Source organism: Corvus hawaiiensis, chromosome 2 (genome assembly GCF_020740725.1).
Source record: "Corvus hawaiiensis isolate bCorHaw1 chromosome 2, bCorHaw1.pri.cur, whole genome shotgun sequence".
Classification (NCBI taxonomy): domain Eukaryota; kingdom Metazoa; phylum Chordata; class Aves; order Passeriformes; family Corvidae; genus Corvus; species Corvus hawaiiensis.
Genome location: NC_063214.1, coordinates 25,550,670 through 25,571,944, shown reverse-complemented (window position 1 = coordinate 25,571,944; position 21,275 = coordinate 25,550,670). Strand labels below are relative to the sequence as shown.

The window sequence follows — 21,275 nt, the reverse complement described above, 5'->3', positions numbered from 1 at the left end:
TTTGGCATACCCTGAATTCCCCCTGTGGAATCCATTGTCCTTTTGTACCATTTTCAAGATAACATGTGTTCTGATTGCCCAGAATGGAGGGTTTTGTTCCTTTTAACATACATGAATGTGATATTCAAGTTGGACAGCATCCAGTGATAGCCTGACTTTCCTCAAATAGTTTTAGAAGTCTAGAAAAAAGCCTAACATGGTTCCCTTTACATCTTCTGACAGGTCGTAGTGCTCAAACTGCTTGAAATTCCTTTGCAGTTAACGCACACTGCTATAGCAAAGCTCCTCTGCAGAGAGATCTAAAGCTACAGATTTTGCTTGCATGGTACTGTCAGTCAGGAACACTATTTCCATTTCTCTATTTTTCACCTTCTCTCTCAACCTTCTTAGCATATGACTAGGCAGGCAGAAGTCTTACGACAGATACAAGCATACTGGGGAAAAAATCCTAAATAATCAAACTAGATGGAGTTTATACTAGCAGGATAATCTTTTTAAACTGGAATCATTTGTGCCAGTTCCATGGAAAAATGCTTCACTGGCCAAATAAAAATCAATTAGCTGTAATAGCTGGTTTTATTTTTGGGTATGTGGTATAAATTGTGTTGTGAAAAGGACACAGTAGGTATGCCTGTAATAGGGACTTCACTGTCTGAAAATACAGCATGGTAATGGTTTTTCCCTTTTCCATAACACTTTCACTTAGTATTGCAGGGGGATCTTTTATTAAAACTTGCACAGTAAAATGTCTGTGCTACCCAGGGAAAAGTATTATTTCTGGATGGAGAAGCTTTTACCTCATCAAGTAATCTGCATGTTCTGAGCTGTGGTGTGAGCTACTGTGTTTCCAGTAGCTCTCCACAGAGTAGGCACCTTAGAATAAATTTAAGAAAGTTTAGTAGATTATCACTTCAGAACCACTCTAGCCAGTCTCTCCTGCATATATTCCCTGGTGTACTGGTGGAGCAGAGGAAGTCCATCCACTAAACCCCCCTCTCTTTTAAAGATACTTTGAAGAGCCAAGGACTTAAAGAAATCTTAATTCATGTAATGTCTTTTACAAAGTTTTAATACAGTGGTCTGACCTGTGTTTTCTTACTTTTCTCTACCAGCATTCCACAGAAGTATAATGGTTCATGTATGTTGAGATTGATTTAGTCTAACAGTCTAGTCTAGTCTAACAGTTTAGTCTTCAGTCTAACTAATGGCTTCCTTTTTGCTTCTAGTCTGGAGACAAAGACAGTTCTACAGGGAGTGGAAGTGAAGATGAGGAGTTCTATGATGCTGATGAAGAGACTCATATGATCAAGTAATGCAAAGAAGAAACACTGGCTTATTTTATGGTTCTTCTTGTCCAGTCAGTTCAGCTATATGACAAGTACTGGGGACCTTGCTTGTCAGGGAATGTAGTTGGACAAGTGCCTGTGTTTTTCCTTATTAGGAGAGGGATTTGAGTACTGTTCAGACTGATGATGTCACTGATGCGCTCCATACGAGGCAGCCATTCCAAATCTTGTGGTTCAGAATGACAGTGCATGGACTGCATTTGAAGCCAGGTGAGACAGCAAGAGTGGGATGATGTATTTCAGAAGCCCAGGAAGTAACCTAGGCTTAGACAGATTTGGACAGATCATCAGTGCACATGTTGGTATTTTATTTTCAACGTGGTGGATTTTGTTCCAGTACAAATTGATAAACTTGAAAACAACCACTGTATTTTTCCATAGGATGAAAGTGGTCAGAGAGAGTGCTGTGTGCTACTCCACTGGGAACAAATTGCCGAAATTGTATGTTAAAATGGCTTTTGCATATTCAGTAAGAGGAGAGGCAGCTATGAACATAAGGTTTCTTTGTGTGCACACCTGTGCAGAGTTACAGGTGCAGCTGGTTAGTCATGAGCTGGGCTTTAACTTAGTGATAATGGAAGGCTGGGAGGAAGGACTACACAAAAGATCAACCACAAAGCCTGAAAATGTAAGGAATGTTACTCACTTTTTTCTTTCTTTTCATACACGAAAGCTTTTTCTTGGTCTGTCTTGTGCATATGTTTGCCACGTGTTCCCCACATCTCAGCACTGCTGTTCATAGCTTTGCCTAGTTTTACCTTGTCTTCACTTTTGCCATAAATACTGAAGCTCAGCAACTTCTCTGTGGAGTGAAATAATTCCGTGACAGATATCATTTCCTGGGTGTGACAAAGGTGAGGTATTTATCGCATACCGTGTGTGTGGTGTGTTAGAATGTATAGCTCACTTTTTTGGACCTATCTGGGTCTTTATTTCTGGAAAAGACTTAACTCTGAAGTGGTGAGAGGAACTGTGGGGTGCTGTTATATTTTGGGCATTATTGTCAGGAAGCTGCTAGTGTTTATTTTTAAATAATCTTGTGTGTAGATAGGTTCTTATTTAAAAGGAAAGCAAATCTCTTTGGACTTTTTTGGTTATTTGATGTTTTTTAACTAGTGCTTGCTCAAGCACTTGGTTACTTGGCCTTGTTAAGGAAAACAACTTCACTTCCCTGTTTCCACTGAACTTTCTGTACGTGCTTCATTCAAGGGATATGGAATCATGAAATATGAAACATGAACATTTGAAATTCCAACTACAAAAATGAGGCTTTACAAAGATTCAGTTTTCTTGAGGACATTGTCATCTTCATCCTCTAACCTGCGGCTTTCTCTTTGTTAAGATTGGTTTCCATAAAATGTTTGTTAGTCTTCCTACTTGGAGTCCCTAGCAAAGTGCCACACAATGGCAGCAAATATATTTTCAGGCTCACTAGCCATTTTTGCAAATCTTAGAATTAAAAAAGGGTGTGTAAAAAATCAAAAAGCTGTCTGCTGAATACTTCCTGGTTAAACTGGGAAGTTCCTTTACTCTGCAAGGAAGTGCAAGTAAACAGCACCTAAAGTTTGCAGCTAGCTGCTTGAACTTTGCTCACTGGGAACTGTAATGCTGAGCCAAGTGCAACTACCCTGGCTGGTGCAGAGGGCAGCCCAGAGTCTGCACGTGCAGGGTTTCCACTGGGTCTGAACTTGATCCAGGTGTTGACTAAAGAAAGTTGGGAACTTCAGTCCCTATGGACAGTGTATCAATATTGTTGTGATTTTTGCCTGTATTACAAGCTTTACTAGAAGAATTCTCACCCATGCTCTTCACTTTTTTTTCCGCCCCAGAATGTTGAGTAGTTGTTGTAGGTGTGGCACTTTTTAACCCAACTGGGTGGTCTTCCTGCCTTACTTGGCCCTTTTGTATATAAGAAAATTTCACCAAATAAGGTACTCAGTAGTTGAAAAGGTTGAATCTATTCAAATATTTTTAAATCTTTTATTCACATTTTAATTTATGGACAGCTGGGAAAATGACTTTTTGTTGCTGATGGCAAACAGCAGCAAGCCTGGCAGTATTAACATGTTGCCAAGAGCCAACAGTTGTTTTTAGGTGTTTCTTGCCTCTGTTCCTCCTTGGGTGGTGGGTGGTATAAGTCAGGAACTGTCATTATCTACTCCTGGCAACCCTGTGTAATGCCACAAGACACCTCAATATAATTTTCATTAGCAGTAGGATCCTGTAATGGTTCAGGTGGAGAAGATCACTCTTTACAGGACCTGAGCTAGATTTTGTTACAGTTTAAAATTAAATTTACCTCTCCACTCATGTACTTTTATATCATTGGTATACATATGTAAAATTGCAAAAAAATGAGTGAAGACAAAATTAGCAATTTTTTTGCATAGGAATTGCTGCTCTTTTTTTAACCTTGAATCTGTCCCATGTTTTCACCATTGGAATTTTAAAGTGAATATTTAAAAAGGAATATTACATCTTCCATTGTTACTTTCCTGTATCAGTTACATCAGAAAGCTTAGAGGAGAGAATCCCTGCAGGAGGAGCTCAGCAATGTAGCATCAGACTTTGCTCTCCAGCTTTGTGTTCTGAAGTTCACATCCATTAGGCGCATTAAGTTTCTTTTCTGAGGCCGTTCATTTTTAATATGAGCTGGCCTTCTGGTACAGAAACCTGCAGGATCACTTTTTTCCTTACCCATAATATGTAATGCTTTACAATATTGAGATAGTCATGCTCTGTATAGCATTCACTGGTGAGAGGTGCAACACAGTGTTCTGTAGCCCGTGTGCATTTCCTGTGTCTAGGTGGAGCACCACTGCTGAGCAGCTGTTCCTCACTGAACAGTGCCTGTTGTTGTGGGTCTCACAACCATGGTACTTTAAAGCCCAAGTCAGAAGGTCGGAGAGAACTTGTGATTTTGAAGTCTGAGCAGGCTCAGACTTCAATTGAATTTCAGTGTCTGGGTAGTAAATTTGCCATGAGGAGCTCCTGGAAAGCAGAGGATGATACAGCACTGGATACATCAGTTTACTACATGTTGTAGTGCTAAGAGTCTGAGGCCCAAGGCCCTTCTATGCTTCAGTGCAATATGATAATCTTCTCCCATGTTTTTTGCTAGAGTAGCTGGCACTGTTGGCTATTTTTGTGTTGTGCAAGCACTAAGATACCTTTTCCCAAGATGGAATTTCTTCTCTGGATTCCTTTGGCTGTGATTTTTTTTTTTTTTTTTTTTTCAGGTAGCTCACTTAGTGGGATTATGTTAGAGAGGAGAGAGCCTTTCCCTTGGTGCTGATTAGTCAGGTCTTAATACTGTCTCAGCAGAATCCCAAACATACCTCACCTAGCTGGGGACCTCAAGTGATGAGTGAATACAGCTAAGAGTGAAGGAGAGTGACAGGTCATGTGAGGCAGCATGGAAGAGAATGAGCTGGAAGAAGTAAAAAACAGTGGAGGATTCAGCTGAAACACTTTAGGGCAAGGGTAAGTGAAAACACAAAATAGCAGCTGGTGGGTAGAAATAGCCCTCTTGCTCCTTGTCTTCACTTTAAGCTTCTGCTTTCAGAGCTAGTATTGGTTCCAGGAGGTCATACTGGGCATATCAGTTTCATAATTTCCTTTTTAATGTCAGCTGTGTCCAGCACTGCCTCTTTAGTGATGAAACGTTTCTTTGGATCAATATAAAATGTGGCCTGCCTGTTTTCTTTTGGACTCAGCTTCTTTATGAAATGGCATGGCACCAGAATAATTTTTTGGAGAGTGTTGTATAACTGGTCATTATGGCTTAATTTGCCAGCTTTCCTTTAGGACAGGAATGTTGGAATTATTTGATGTGTTTGTCATGCAACCTCTTGTGAAATTATACTTCAGCCTTCTAAAAGGATTTTACTACCTGGCTGTTTTTGATAGGCTGAAGAGAATACAATACAAGTGATTAGACAAGTTTATTTTTTTAAACGTCCCCTGAAAACAAAGCTAGTGCTTTCTCTATAGGAATTGGGAAAGTGCTGCTCAGAGACCCCTGACATGCCAGAAACTTAGAAGCTCTGTGTTAAAGGAGGGCCAGAGATCACTCTCTGTTCAGGTCAGGATGCTGAGTGGAGAAGATGCCCGCACCCCTCCTGACACCCCTAATTAATGTGGAGCAGGTTGTAGGTTGTTTCCACCATAGTTACAGTCAAGGCTTTAAGGATGGGATCCACATGCTCATCAGCTCACAGTGTGCAATCCATGCCAGGGTTTCCAAACTGTGTGGACATACTGAGGTTAGTAGGGTATCATTTACAGAACCATGGGGAATGCAGTTGAGCCATGTATTTTCCAGTGTATTTCAGCTAAGCATATAAAAGCACTTTGCAACAGAATGTGTTTTTTGTACTGAGGTAAAGGGGAAAGTGAGGAATTTTTCCTGGAGTGTGTTAAAAGAAACATCTGAGCTAAAACTCTTGTTCCTGAGTCTTCTGCATAATCACGGAATGCAGATTTGTTAAGTAGTAGTTTGTTTTAACTGAAGCTGTGTATCCCTTTTCCCACCCTGTTAGAGTTTCCCTGGTCATGCTCTTTGACCCAGCTGAAACTGTGACTGCAAACTGTGAGCCTTGCAGTAAAGATGTCAGAAAAGCCCAAGAGCGGTGCTGTCATTTGATGGTGGAAGTTAGTCTGGCCTGACACAGTGTCTGTGTCAGAAATGTCTATATTCAGCTGTTTACCAAACAGGAGACTTAGGGTATAGCTGTATTTTGAGTCTCATTCATTTTATCTTACTGAGAGATTGTTACATGGAAGAAAGACACCTACATAAGAAAACCTCTCTGGCAGATCTAACTGTAGAATTGGAGGGCAAACAAATTTATACATAATTTTTCCATGCTGTGTATTTTTAATGCCTTGTCTAGTCTGTTGTAGCCTTCAGATTTTCCAGGTGCTACTGTTATTTAAGGCTAGAGGAGCTGGGTAAAACTTTTACCCCAACAGTCTGAATTTACTGAACTTTCTTATCTTAATTTTAGTACTACTTTCTGTTTCTGTCATTCTGAAAAGTGCTCCTATATGTGCCTAATAGGGAACGGGGTTCTTTGTTCTAATTTGAAGTGCCTGTTTTATAAAAACAGTCTTTAATTTCCTCAGTAAATTTTATATGGGACTATGTGTAAAGTAGCATCATAGAATTGGATTATTTAAGTGCCAAAGACAGTTTTTGCTGGAAAGCAATAGCCCAAAACTAGTTCTAGCTTCCTTCATTTAGAATTCTTCCATGCAGCCTGCCAGAACTGGTATTTACAAGCATCCCTGAAACTATAGGGACAGAGAGTTACCTTTGTTTGCTTGTCTTTCATTGCTCAGTTCACTTAAGTAGCTTTTGTTTCTGAGAAACCAAAGAAATTAAATGAAGGATTAAAGTGTTCATTTTGTAGGACGTTCAGAATTTATACCATGGAGCTATTACAGGGAAATCTGCCGAGCCTGTTTGATTCTGAGTTGCAAATGTCAAAGTTTAGTTAAAGACTGATAAAACCTGGTTAAAAACTACACACTGGAATTTGTTTGTCCATTCATCAATCTTAAAAATTAACATTGTTAGTAAACAGCTTGCCTGCAGCTTCATGGAATCTAGCATATTTTTATAAAATGCACACTCTGAGGCATTTGTAAATAATAATGTATAAATTTTAAATCCCGATTACAACTAATATTGACTGCAAGTCAGCCTTGTCATGCCTGCATATTTGTCAGTAAAAAAGCAGGTGGATAAAACTTTGTGCAGCAAGGGCTGATTACCCCCAGAAGAAAGATTATTTCTTTTAAACCATTCTCTACTGTGTGTACAGAATGAAGGGGGACCATGGGGTGTCAGGGTATTCTCATGTCTAGCAAGATTGTAGGTTGGAGTATGTTCAAGTACTTGCCCACCCTCATTTACTAAAGGTTTCTAGAGGAAATCTGTCTTTATCATGCTGTTACTGCTTCCCACCAACAGATCTGAGGTGCTCATATTATACCTACCTTGTCAGGAACCAGGCAGAAAGTATGGCAGTAAGAAAACCTTTGCCATTATTGAAAGTTGTATTTACTTAAACATATCCTGGGAGAGAGATCTGGTACATCTGTTTTGAAACAAAATGTTTTTAAATTATGGAAACCTGATTGGGAGACAGGCATTTCTGATGTTAGTTTGTAGGAAAAATCAGTTTTGCAGATACTGATGAAAACTGTTACAGAACAAACAACTGCTAGGTGATTTGTGATGAGAGCTGTGCATGCTGTGATTTCAAGTATGCCTCTAAAATACTGGTTTCTAATATTTGATCCCTTTCACTCCTCAAAATCCAAACCAAGTTTTATTTTGTTCTTGTTAAAATTTGAGTAATGTGGGAAAGGGAAGTATATTTTTCATATGGATACTTTTTTTGCACTACCTTTGCCTCCTGAGTCAAATAATAGTTTGATTTTTTTAAGCTACCTCTTTATGTTGAGCTTTTTTTGTCACTTTTGTATTTTATTGATTTTTGGGAAACTACAAAATATTTCCTTTTTTATTTGTGTGGGAATCCATGGCTTAAAGTCCTCAAGTCATCCTTCTCTTTAAAGTTTTTCTCAAAGGCCTTTTAAATTTAGTTAAAAGACTTATGACTTTCAAGGAGCATAATAATTACACGGTTAGAACATGGCTTTTCTGTATATACTGTTTGCCTCTAAAAGGGCCAGAAAGCCCTTAATTTTTTACTAATGTCAGTTGAGGACATGACTTTTCAGGGGCAGTAAGTTTTGAACTGGGGGGCTTTAATCAATTTAATTTATTGCCAATTCGAGTTTTTAGTTTCTGCTTTGGTATTTGAATTAAAAATAATTAAAACACTTAAGAAAAACACTGCTGCTTTTCTCCAGACACTGGTCTTCCTTCTCTCTCCCCATGCCATCCTCAAATTCCTTGACTGCTTGTCATGCTCAATCCCTTCAGCAAGGCAACAGGCAGCACAGGAGACTGGGATCAGTCTGTTGTGCTTCTGTTTATTTGCTGCTCTTCATTTCTTGTTCCGCTGCTCTCTTGTGGGTTTCAGCACCAGGCACAGTCCCTTTAGAGTTGTAGCTCCTTTTGAGTCTGCTCTCGGCCTCTGCTCAGGCTATGATTTTCCTTTGGTGTTTCTCCTGCTCAGCTGTCTCTCAGTTTCTCTTGTGCTGGCGTGGGCTTATCCTTTTTTCCTCTTCGTGTTGCAGCACTGTAATCTCTTTTTCTTGGCATTTACAGCCCTGTCTTAAACATGCTTTTGTCAAAGTGCCAGCTGCTCCTCTGGCAGTGTTGGAGTGCAGTGGGTTAGTGCTCACTGGGCCCAAGAGGCAGTGGGCACTATGTGAAACACAGGAGGATCCATCTGAACGTAAGGAAGCACTTTTTTAATGTCAGGGAGATGGAGCACTGGCACAGGTTGGCTGGAGAGGTTGTGGAGTCTCCATTTGTGCAGATACTCAGGAGTCATCTGGACATGGTCCTAAGCAGTCTGCTTTAGTAGTTGGTTCTGCTTGAGCAGGGAGGTTGGACCCGGTGACCTCCAGAGGTCCCTTCCATCCTCAGCCATTTTGTGATTCCTATGCTGGCTGCTGCTGAGCTGTCTGGGACCAGCACAGGCAGTCCCTGGCATCTTCCCTTACAAGACACCCTGCAGCCCCCTCACTGCCAAGGCCCTGACAGCTGTGCTCGTACACTGCTCTACAGGGTTTTCTTGCAAATCAAGTCCTTAGCTTGGGCTGACAGTTTGAGAGTGGTGGTTGGTACTGTATTGCCTTTCTGTGTTGCTGTTGTCTTAGGTCAAGTAACTGAAACTCCTAAGGATATAATCAGACATTTACAGCCAAGTTCTGTGTCTGTTTGCATTTACATCCTTGCTAATTTCAGAAGACAGAACTTGGACCTCCTCTTGACCAGAGGACCAGCCAAAGGAGTAACTCACTTTTTTACTGCTCCACCCTTCATCATAATGAAAACAAATCTTTGTATAGTCTCTATATCCTGTAGACTTTGCATTGTTTTTTTACTCCCATTTAATTTGATCTAACAATCTAAAGTCCTTGCCACTTGAGAGCTGAGTAACAGGAAATTGGTGGCGGGGGCAGGGGGAGCAGATTCAGTTCAAAAATGAAGTTTGTATATAGTTGATGTGTGTATTGTTGAATATTTAATTTGGATTAATGGAATACTGAGTGTTATGACCCTTCCCATGTTAAAATGAGGACTGATATATTTCAGAAGTACTTTCTCTTCTTTAACTGTATTGGTGTGTTACTGTTAACTCAGAGCTGTACTGCTGAAAACTCTGTTGGTAGAATACTTCATCTGAGAAGTCACAACTGAAGACAGCATAAGCTTTTCCACAGTAGACCTTTTATGGTGATATAATCATATGTTCTGTGAACAGCTGTTGGATCTATCTTTTTAAGATGTTCTTTGCCATAGGTGAGGGGCCATAACAAATGTTGAAATATTCAAAATAATTGCACTTATCTATTCTGTTTTCTTAATGTATTTCGTATGCATACTGCCTTACCTGTATGTATTGTACTTCACCGGAGGCACAAAAGTAAATACCAGGTTTTTAATTTACAATATGTTAATGAGTTTTTAAAATAATTCTGTAATACTAAATATTTTCCAGTGATCTCTGTCTATCAAGAGAGGGTGATGGTGGGTAAGCCCAGGTGAATTTAGTCAAAAGTTAATATTGGTGGTCTTTGCATTCTCTTTTAATTTCTGAATTACTTTGATAATTTTAAATACATCTTTTCTTTTAGGAATTTTGTAGAGGCTGACCTATGTTAGTAAGCCAACTTTTAGGTGATTTGTAACAGCTCTGATACTGCCTCTGACTCGTACAGTTCATCCAATGTCTTTGTAACTTATTTTGTGCCTTTTCTTCCCCTGACACAAAATGTCTCAATAAAAACAACTTATTTTGCAACACTCCAAACCTATCTTATTGTACTGATTTTTTTACTTGCCTGACCCTTTTGTTTTGTTGTCTGGAGGGGCATGAAGCTCTCAGAATAGAATAGATATTTATAATGGACTCTGCAGAAGAAAATTGACAAGGTGGAAAGCAGGTCATTTTGGAAAGGCAGTGCTACAAAGCGCCTGGGAAACTGGGACTGTCAGTACTAATCAATATATTCCACCATATCTATCACAAGTCATTTCTAACAAAAACTGGCACCAGTGGAATGTGAGAATCAATTTACTACTGGCTTCAGTTGTGCTGATTGATGTTGAGAGACTGGAAACACTTTGGGGGGTTTAGCATAGCAAAATGTCTGTGGTGGTGTTACTAACATGTACTGGGGGAGTTCCCACAAGCGCTAGTTGTCACTTAAACACCACTTCTTTAAAATGGGATGCAAATGTACAAGGCCATAGTCCCTGTCCTCAGTGCTCCTGCCAAAACATCTTGTCGGGGAATGGCGGAATTTGAACATTTGTCTTCATTACGTGGCAATCAGGTGATAAATAGATTGACTGCGTTTCCTGTCCCCTGTCCAGTGGCAAAGAAAACATTGTCAGAATCTGGGAAAAGTCACTGTGGGAAATAGGGATCAGTGGTCTGTTTTAAACTGCCATTTGATTGTTTTCTCTGGCAGCCTTTGCTTTGTTTGAGAGCAGTTCATGGAGTCCCTGGTAGAAGAAACTGAATAATTCTCTGTTCCCATGAATGCTGTTCTTCCCTCCTGACCCAAACTGCCCCTCTCCTACCAGACAACTGGTAGCATTATTCACCTCATTTTCCATTTGCAGCACATCTGCCCATTTCCCTCCCTTCAGAAAAAACCCAAGGAGCAGAGAGATGGCTTGCTCCTTCATGCACTAGCCTGGCCAAACGACTTGTTCTGCATGTTCCCAGTGGTTTTAGTCCACTATTGTTTCTCCTCCGCCACTCCTGTTTTCAGTGCCCTTAATCTGCATTTAACTAGTTCTGGCCCTGAACATCTATCCCGTGGCCTGTCACTGCCTGGAGCAGATGCAGCACAAACGATTGACCCTCTCCCTTTGGCAGTTTGGTTTTGACTGCACAAAACAGCCAATAAACTGGAAAGGGCTGGGCAGCTGATTATGGGAATTAGCTTGAAGCTGTATAGTTTTATGGGTCTGAGATGGAGGAGGAAGTGTTCGCTTAAGAATGAAATTGCATTCTTCTTTCTTTCTCCTGCTGCCTCCTCTTGAGGATGACTGTCGGCGATTGAATGATGGGCACACACTGGCAGGGAATCTCAATCGTTTGCTCAAACGAGTGAGTTGGTTTCACACACTTTTCTAAGGCACCGTATTTCCTTATGTGGCGTGCCCTATCTCGTGTTGCCACATCAGCAACACACTTCCTAAATATCTTTCTATGGGGTGGTCACTCGCTGTTCACCCGCCTGTCAGCCTCTGGCTCCTCTCTGTAAGGGTCTGCTGTGTGACACCTCCTCCCCCAGGGTCCGGTGGCGACAAGCCTCTCTGTGCCACCATGTGCTCTTTTGTTCTGCCATGTGCCTCTGTAGGCAGGTTTTACAGCTCACAACCCAATTCTACCTTATAATTCTCCATAGATGACAAATTTCAGAAGTTACAGAATAAAAGAATAGCATATATATTAGCCAGACACAGCTTGGACTGGAGGCTGTTAGCTCATTTTCCAGTGACTGAAGCTGGAGTGTGTAGCTATGCCGGTCATTATCTGATCTGCTTAGAAATTCTGTGAAAAGACTTGACTGAAGCCTCTGTAGAGATTCTTTCTCAGTCAAGGCTTGTTCTCACTAGTGTGCTGATTATCTTGCTCTGCTTTGTGGTACATACATCATGCAATTAATAAAAAGCAAATTTTTTCTCACTTCTGCTGGTGCTCTTATTGTATAGTAATTGTTCCCTCATGGCGATTGTTTCCCTCTGGGCCCATGCATTGCTGAGTCTCAGTGACTGTCCTCCCCTCCCTTCTTCCCACACAGAGCATGCAGGTGTCTGGGCCTTCTCCTGCTTTTCTTGAGACACTTCTACAGGTACATTGGCAAAATATTCCTTTATCCTGATTGCTTCTTCAGCTTCTCCTTTCCATCCTCTCCACCATGCCATGGTAGCCCCAGGACACAACAGTGTCCAAGTTGGCATATCCTAAGGATCACCTAGGAAGTTTGGTATCTCTGACCTTTGTGTATAGGGTAGCAAGCTATAGGTCAGACAGCTTTTATAGTAGATTGACCATACTGCTAACCAAGATCATACAAAGACACATCTGCTTTTAGAGTGGTTCAGACAGAGTGTGGTTGTCAGCTGTCTTCACTCTGTTGGGGGCTTTTTGTGGGTTTTTGTTTTGGGTGGGAGGGGATGGGAATGTTTGCTTTGTTGTTGGGGGTATTTTGTTGTTTTGTTTGTTGGGTTTGTTTGGTTTAGCTTTGTTTTTTTTAATCTCACTCTCCTCCCACACCAGTATTTCTTCCAGCACTCTGAAATAGCTCCTGGGGACCAGGCTTTCTTGGGTGTGGAGACCCTTCTCAGTTTGCTTGCTGACACCGACCTGTTTGTTCTGCAATAGTTGTATTCTGATCAAGAGAAAGCAATAGATCTTATGGGTGTGTAACTGTTATTGGCCTGTGATAGATGAGACCTAGTTTCAAGCTCTGGCTCCAGTAAATTCTTGCACATTTTTATTAGTCAGTGACTGGATGAAGCACATAAACAGGAATGCCAGTCTGAGTCTTCTCTATCCCAAGTGAGTTTGTATTGGAGTGACTATTCTCACTTAGCACTGGTAATTTACTCAATTTGCTTCAAACTGCCATAGACTCAAGCAGTAAGTTCTGAATCGGGTCAATTTGGACATAACAGCAAAGTATAAAAATAATACGAGCTAACATTGTGCTCTGGAGAGCAGTCATGAAAAAAAAATACCAGCTCCTGGAAATGCAGTCATCCAGTCTCATTCAGCCATTCATGTTGACAGAACATCGTTGCAAGCATGCTTCTTGGTCTGGCTCTTTTAAATCTTGGGCTTGGTCTGTCTGTCCCAAAGTTACTGTGCCTCTAGATTTAAAATCCTTTTCTTGACACCTGAAAATAACCAGCAAACCTATGCTGAGATCAAAAATGAGGCAGCTTTTTCTCACCTGAAAAGACTTCCACTGCTAAAAGTTTTCCCGGTTGCACTGTGCACTGCCAAACACATTTTTTCCAGATGCTGTTTTTCTAACCATGTGTTTAGATCGGTGGTATTGAGTATTTCCTTTCTGGCATGCTGGCTGTTTACCTAGGCATATAAATAAAAGTGCTGGAAGGCTCCTGTTTTTGTGGATGTTGGCTGCAGGTAGGTTTTCAAGATGGTTGGACATCCTGATTGAAACAGTAGAACAGTAGTTGTAGTTTAGTGATGGATAAAACATGGAGAGGAAAAATATCCTTAGAAATGCCTGGAAATGGGCTAGTAGAATATTTTATGTTTAAATTATGATGCACTGAACTTAGACTATTTCAGTCAACTTTCAGAGGACAGTACATGGATTCAGAACTCAAAATGCCAATTTCCCTGCCCGACATCTCAGTAGACTCTCCTGGAAGCCTCAGAGCTGATGCAGCCAGGGCTCCCAGCTTCCTGCCTCTCCTGCCATCCTCTGAGCTATCCATTTTAAACTTGGAAATTTCCAGACCCTGAACACATCACCAGACTGAGTCTCAGTGATCTTGGCAATACTAGAAGCACTGCTGTATGATTTATGTTTGCTGCCCAGTGGCTTGATGTTTAACAGCAGCTACAAAATGGACTGGATTCTTACAAATTTCCTAGTTGAGGCTGGTCAGTGGTGGGTAGCAGCATTATAATCTCAGCATTTTTCAGAATTTCCCGTATCCTCAGACAGCGATCCTGGAGTGATCAATTTCTTTGGAAATACTACACTGCAGCATGAAAAGGTTCAGTTTGTAAATAATTCTGGGTTTCAAATCTCTTCCCAGGTTAAGAGAACTCACTTCTAGCAAAAGCTATCTGCCTTTTTCTGACACGTCTGGTATGACCACGAATGAAAAAAGGATATCAGGTTTTATAAACCACTGGACCTGATCCAATGCTGTGCTTAGTTTGGAAAGGATATAAACCTTTAACTTGCTTGATATGAAGTGCAGGCCCAAGGCTAATGTGAGAATGTGTGGCAGTGAGAACGAGCAGCATAGGCATTCGGAGCATTTTTGAGCCTGCCAGGTATTGATTGGTAACAGGAGGGAATGAGTGGAGAAGCATTTCAATTTGGCACCCATATGTGATTTTGATGCTGTCACAGTGAATTAGCAGCACTTTCTTTTCCCTTTAGTCCATCGCAGGCTTTTATCGTTGAAGTATCCCCTTTGCTCATATCAACTTATTAAAAGACAAAGTGGAAAAAAACCCAAATAAATTCCCAGAACTTTTGCCCCCAAAAAGCCTGATTATGTTATGCTACTATCGTCTGAATGGAGGCTGAACAGTACTAACGACTGTCACACATAAATGTTGTAGGGGATTCAAGCTACAATTACTCATTTTGTACAGTCACTTAATCCACTAATGGGGAGAAATGGGACAGCAGTTTAAGAAGGCAAGAGAACTGTCAGAGATTATTAAATCTGTTGGGATCATTTGGTTTAGTAGTCTGTCTTGACCCAAGTACATGCTTCAGCTAATGCAACAGACTTAATGCCTCTGGTAATTAGAGCAAGAAGAGATGGGTCATCATTAGCAACTAGAAATTCAGAGTTGTATTTCATCTGGAAGGCAGCATTTTCAACAGGGCTTATTTGTTGCCACTGCAGATCATCGGTGAGTCACGAGTGGTACATTGGACTGACTCATTTGTGTGATTTAGTAGGGGCTTTTTAATACTTGCTCACTGTTCCGTATGAATAGTTTTTCTAAATAGTTGCCCAACAGAAAAAGGCACAATATTGGACAATCCTGTGCAGTTAATACTACTGCTCTTACTTACAAGATGTTGGTGATTTCTTTATTGTTGTGCAGTTCACAGTTCAGATTACTTTTGATTGTAGGTTTGCAATGTCTTTGTCATATCTGTGAAACTGAAGAGTGAAGAAAGGAAAGCCAAGCAAGCATGGAAAGCATCAGTAATTGGCATCTTCAGAAGATATAAGAGCCAATCTAATACCATTCAAGGCATGTATTCACAGAATACTTTTACAAGGGTTTCACAGATCCACAATCATATTCAGTCCTGCATATTGCCAACAGCATGAATGAAAATGATATATCACAGATTCAGAGTTTTTGCAGATACTAGGAAATTTCTAAATTCTCTTCAAAGATGAGTAAATGTATCTGCAGGTACAAAGGAAATCAGCCATGATGTGAACTCTGTTACAAGGTACTATGAAGTGGGAACTGAAATAATATTAACGGGGGGATGTAATATAGCTGAATCATTTCCGATGACCTTATGCAGATCAGCAGGCAGGGAACTGTGACTTGAGAAGACCGAAGTATTAGTGTGGCTTGAAAATGCTTGAGAGAAACCAGATAAATCAATGGATGCTAATCAAGCAGAATTTGGATGTCTGTGGTTGGCTAATTACGTAACTGATGCTGAAAACCTCCTCAGGGACACCACCAAAGAGGGAGGGAAGGTTGCAGTGCTTCAGCAAGAACTGCCTGGAGAAACTGTCTCTCAGAAATATGCCCAGACTCCAGTGGGGGCTTAAGGCACTTCTAACAATCAATAGAAAAGAAAGGGATTCAGAGGTGTCTAAAAGACAGGCATTCTCAGTGTGGATGGGAATTTCCTTAGAAACAAGTATACTTTAGAGTTTAATTTGCCAAATCAGCAAAGTTCAAAAGCTCTCAACAGTGCTCACATCCATGATATCTGATGGATTGTGAGCTAACTAGAACTGAAGAGACCTTTTGTGGTTTTGTCTTCACATGGTTGCATGGCTTCGGCTGAGTGTTTTTTGTCTCCATGAAGCTGTTTTGAGCTTTTCACAAAACAATGGGTCAGGTTGCAAGACACCACAGTTGGGTCATCTTTCCAACCTCCCTGCTCAAGCAGGGTCCTCCTAGAGCACATTGCACAGATTGCATCCAGACAGTTCTGGAATATTCCCAGTGAGGGGGACTCCACAACCTCTCTGGGCAACCTGTTCCCCTGCTCGGTCACTCCTGCATTTAAGTTCTTTCTTATTCAGGTGGCACTTCCTGTGCATCAGTTTCTACCCATTGTCTCTTGTCCTGTTGCTTGAAACCACTGAGAAGAGCCTGGCTTCATCCTCTTGACACCCTCCTTCTTTACTTCTGTGCTTCTTAGAGTGGGGAAGAAATAGCCATTCTTCACTCCCTCTTGCTGGTGTGCCCGGGGAATTAAGTTGTTGTAGGCTCAGAGGAAATGTTTTCTCAGGAAATTGTGTTTATCAGCCTTTAGAGATTGGATCCATCTCAGGTCTTCTCCATCTTAGTCTTACTTTATACAAGCACTGTCATGATAGAAGGTTCCTGAGAGGGACCAATCTGATGGAGGTTTCACTGCAGTAACACTACATCAGCTCAGTAGGCCTCACTGGAGAAGCCTGGATTCTTTCCACTGTGTGTCTACGTCCTCTTTTATCTATGCAGATGTTTGGATTTCTGCACTCTCCTTTGTCTTTTCTCTTTCCCTCTGATGCAGGTTTTTCCCAAGTAATATTCCCTCCTCACACATGGCCATCTGCTGCTACTTTTCTGCTGTGTTCTGTGCTATCTGGTCCTCATGTGACAAACGCAAGTTCTTGTGATGTCTGTTTTCCTCAGTGAGGTCATGACTGGCTGCTGCCTCCCTTACCACTCTAATCTGTATTTTGCTGGTGGTATAAGGGCCTTTATCAGTTGTAGTATTTTCTGTCAGCCAAATAGCACTCTTCCCATCCTATAAGTAGTGTAATATGTGCTACTTACAGGATGGAAATGATGGATTATAATAATAAGTATTATGAACATAAGGTATGTTATTATATAAAAGAAAAATGACCAAAACTACTTCATTTCTCTGCCAGTACCATGTCTCTGGACAGCTGTCGTGAGGAGAGACCTTACAAGTGCAAGAGATGTTCTGGGTATTAAAGTAATGTGTGGTGGTGTCAAGAGCGTTAGGGAAGTTGTCTGCTGTCTGTGCAACTGGCTGTCTGAGGGGGCACAAGGGAGTTAATGTTTTAGGGGCATGCTTTTAATGGAATCTGACCATTTAAAAGGCTTAATTCTCTTCCTTTGTACGCCCTGCTTGGGTATGATCCCATCCAACCTGCTCCTAATAAGTCCTTCTCAACCTATTGTTCCACTCGACTTCTTTCAGACCCTGCCTTTTATCTGGCTTCCCTAGTAGAGCTCACATAAACTGCTGGCCTCTCAGGGGAAAGACAGCCTGTAAGTCTTGAAGTGGGCAAGAATGTGGTATGGGTCTCTAAACACTGGGGAACCAAGAAAATCTTTTTAGTGCCCAACTCTCATGGAAGCTGGTTTGGGAAGTGAATGCCAGCATGTCTTTGTGAAGGAGTCCTCAAGTCCCTCAGCAAAAAGACAATGGCAGATGTCTGGCAGAGAAAGGTTTGCTTAGTAGGTGCTGGGGAAGCAGATGTCCTGCAGGTATTGGTGCTCCAATTAATTACTTAAATTAATGTACTTAGTATTTGTTAATGAAGGACATCAGGAAGGATAACTAGCAACAGCAGTGCCTGTCCTGAGGTAGCATCTAGTGCCCACCCAAGTGCTGTCTTTTGCCAGCTGCTGCAGAGGCAATAAATCAGTCAAGGGATGTGAAAGTTCATTTTCAAGGGGGAAACTGATTTTACTCAGAAGTGGAGTGTGCCTTCCTTAATAAGGAATGCTTAGCAGCATGGGATCTCATCTCTATACTCTGTCACTCCCTTCCATGTGCTGATGTACCCTTCCTTCTAAACACCACCAAGCCTCACTGGATCAATGAAGCCTGATCAATTGTTTTTGCCTCTGAATCATCCATATGGGGTTGTTAGCTGAGCTGCTGGCAGAAAACGAGAGGCAGCTTTCTGTCTGTTTACTGTAAAGAAAGTGAAGCAAGCTACGGGAGGGGACAGGCTGCACAATATTTACTGTCAATACAGCCGGAGAGAGAGAGGACATATAAGGAGAGGAGGGGAGGAGAGGGGAGCAGGGGCTGCAGACTGCAACCCCAGCAAATGATCTGAATGTAAAAATACCCATGCATTTTCAGATGGAAAGAGAGTGGATTAAAGTCAGCAAGGGATAACTGAGAGCGTTTAAGGAAGGGTGTAGTGAAGGTCTAGTGAGGCAGGAACATACCAGTGGCATGCATGCAGAGTAATAATGCTGTGCATGAGTGTACTGAACCTGCACTGCAATCTGAAAAGCACTTTCAGATCTGCCCTGAGACAGAGCAGTAGCTGGGATATTTTTGTGTACGCCTGCATGCAAGATCCACCATTTTAAAGTAATAAGATGAATAATAACAATTGAACTTGGAGAATAATATTTGGAGCTAGTTTTCCAAAGCAGCTGGATGTCACCATTGTAGCTCAGACCGCAAGAAGAAAATTATTAAAAATAGACATACTTCCTTGCTTCTCTCTCCTCTTATTCATCCACAGAGGTATTAGGTGACCTGAGCTTCACAGGGCAAGAAGGTTCTGAGCAGCTTTCTCTGAGTGTTCCTCTACTTCCAGAGGCAGGTGAACAAGTGAAGAGTGAATTCACACTTTAAAGAGCAGCAAAGACCATCTTGCCATGAAACCATTCACAGATGAAGATGTAGAAATCTACATCCAGAGCAAGGTAAGACTTTATCTGACCAGATTTTCTGTCTCCCACACTAGGTGTTGATTCTGAAGGGTGCCAAATTTGACAGTTAGTTGCTCGCCTGCTGTCTTCCTTTTTGAGACAAGATTGGGTGAAGTTTCATGAGAACTGTATTTCTAATGAGATTTCTAGGTTTCCGTTGCAAAATCTAATCAGCTGGTAGCCTAATTTTTCAAGGTGCTTGTCCTCTTCTTCTTGGTGTCCTGAATTTTTGTTCCTGATCTGGAATTTCAGATGTGAGACTAGCTGTAATTGCCAGCGTTTAAATCTAAGGAAAGGTCCTTGCCTCTCTCCCTGTTTGGTGGTCTTGGCTTGACCGAAGCAAGACCAACACCAGGCATTGCCTCTAAGAAAGATTCATGTAGGAACTGCAAAGACAGACAGATATTGTTAGAATTCAGTCATCAGTCTGTCACCTCAGCTTAGGATACTCCTCTATATACCGTGATTAAAATAACATGTCTCATTAGCACATGCAAACTGGAATCACATTTTCTCTTTTATGAGATACTCCAGCACTCAATTTTTCCCCCATTATGAAATGAAATAAAACAGAATAAAATCCTCTGTGAAACAATACTGTTTAATAAAACCTCTAAGTGAGCCATAACATTTTTTTAACGCTGACATGTTTCATGGCAGTACTTAGCTAAATCCTGTTTTATAGTCTGCTTTCCCCAACAAAATGCAAGATACCAAAGTGACAAATAGTTTCAAAATGGAAAAGTTTAAGGCTTTACATAAAGGATTACATATTCTAGTACAATGAAGGGGCTGGTCAGAAAGGTTTGTTTTCTCTATGGAAATGTTTTGGTGACAAGTATGAAAGTTCTCACAGAAATACACCTTCTTCAGCCGTGCAGTGTTGTGCACAGGAAAATTATTCCATGAGAATATGTTCAGTGAGCTATAACAGCGAATGCTTCTCTGAAGATTTAAAAAGCAGAGCTACAAAGGAGGGAACAGAGGGAAGCCATGCACAGGAAGATGCTCATATGACAGCCATAAGTACAAGGAACAGAAGCAGAGTGTAGTTAAGTGAGGCTCATAGTTGCCAATATTTTAGGTTATACTGAAAGGCTGTTTTCTAGCAGCTCTCCAGCTCTGATGGATTCCTAGTTTCTGCCTGCTCCTGAGTCTCTTGTCCAAGTGAGGCTGCCTAACCTTCAAGCAGTTCAGCTTGTCAAATGCTGCCTGTTTTTGGAAATAGGTCAATCACTTGGTGCAATGAATCTCTATAATACCAGAGATTTCATCCTTAAGCCACTCATCAAAGGAAAAATTCAAATGCATATGGAGCGGATGTGGCTGGGTAAATAAGAGAAAACCCAAATATTCTTAACAGTTCCTAATAAATCCCAATCCTACTTCTTTCCTCCTTAATAAAACCTTAGTTTACTTTGTTGTTCAGGGTTTGTGCATTTGTTTTGGCTTGATTCTCCAAGTTAAGACCTGTTAAGGGGAATGCCAGTAAATCATAGAAGTGACTGTCCAGCAAAGACCTTATGATGTCTCTTCTCCCACTGTGTCTGTGCTGGTGCTAGAGGCATCTGAGATAAATGTCTTGGCTCTTCAGAATTATGATCTGTTTTCTGATTTTTTGCCCTCCCTTCTGTAGGAAGGTTGTATTTTCCAACAGCATGATTAGGGAGCTAATTATGGTTAGCTAATTATAGTGAGCACCCTCTGTCAATCACATGCCCGTTGTTCTTCTATCCCTGCTCCAGTGATGAGGAGTTTACATCGAAAGAGGTGTTTAGTGGTATGTGGATACAAAAATGCTGCTAGCAAGGATTTTCTTGCTATTTTCTAAGCCCATGAGAGACTTTTCTCTCTCACAGAAGAGGTAGCAGAGTTATGTAAACAACCAAACACCTGCAGCCTTGAAAAGTCTTGTTTATGGTATAGTAGAAAAACATTTTGACAATGGATGTTTTAGGATTTTAGCCAATCACCCCAAGGGGTGGCTGATCCTTTGTCCAATTAGACTATGAAGAAAAAAGTCTATAAAAGAGTTTGTAAAATAATTAAATAAATCAATCTTGCTGCTCAATTCCTGCCTGCTGGATCTTCTCCTCCCTACGGCTGAGAGACACGGTAATATACCATAGGGCAT

General features: G+C 41.1%; 2 protein-coding genes across 7 annotated transcripts in view; both read left to right on the top strand.

The window, feature by feature from the left end:
- Positions 1-15,494, top strand: part of SLC22A15 (solute carrier family 22 member 15) — a 45,387-nt gene extending 29,893 nt beyond the window's left edge. Inside the window, exons 12-13 of one of the 3 annotated variants that reach the window (XM_048293918.1) lie at positions 1,227-1,309; positions 15,376-15,494. In XM_048293918.1, coding sequence (XP_048149875.1) covers positions 1,227-1,309; positions 15,376-15,403 — 111 coding nt within the window. In that variant the 3' untranslated portion in view covers positions 15,404-15,494. Of the gene's footprint in view, positions 1-1,226; positions 10,307-15,375 lie in introns of those variants that run through there. The other 2 variants (XM_048293919.1, XM_048293920.1) reach the window with 2 other exon arrangements.
- Positions 1,469-21,275, top strand: part of MAB21L3 (mab-21 like 3) — a 41,925-nt gene continuing 22,118 nt past the window's right edge. For 2 of the 4 annotated variants that reach the window (XM_048293925.1, XM_048293922.1), the window contains exons 1-2: positions 1,469-1,556; positions 18,952-19,135. In XM_048293925.1, coding sequence (XP_048149882.1) covers positions 19,088-19,135 — 48 coding nt within the window. In that variant the 5' untranslated portion in view covers positions 1,469-1,556; positions 18,952-19,087. Of the gene's footprint in view, positions 1,557-17,418; positions 19,136-21,275 lie in introns of those variants that run through there. The other 2 variants (XM_048293924.1, XM_048293923.1) reach the window with 2 other exon arrangements.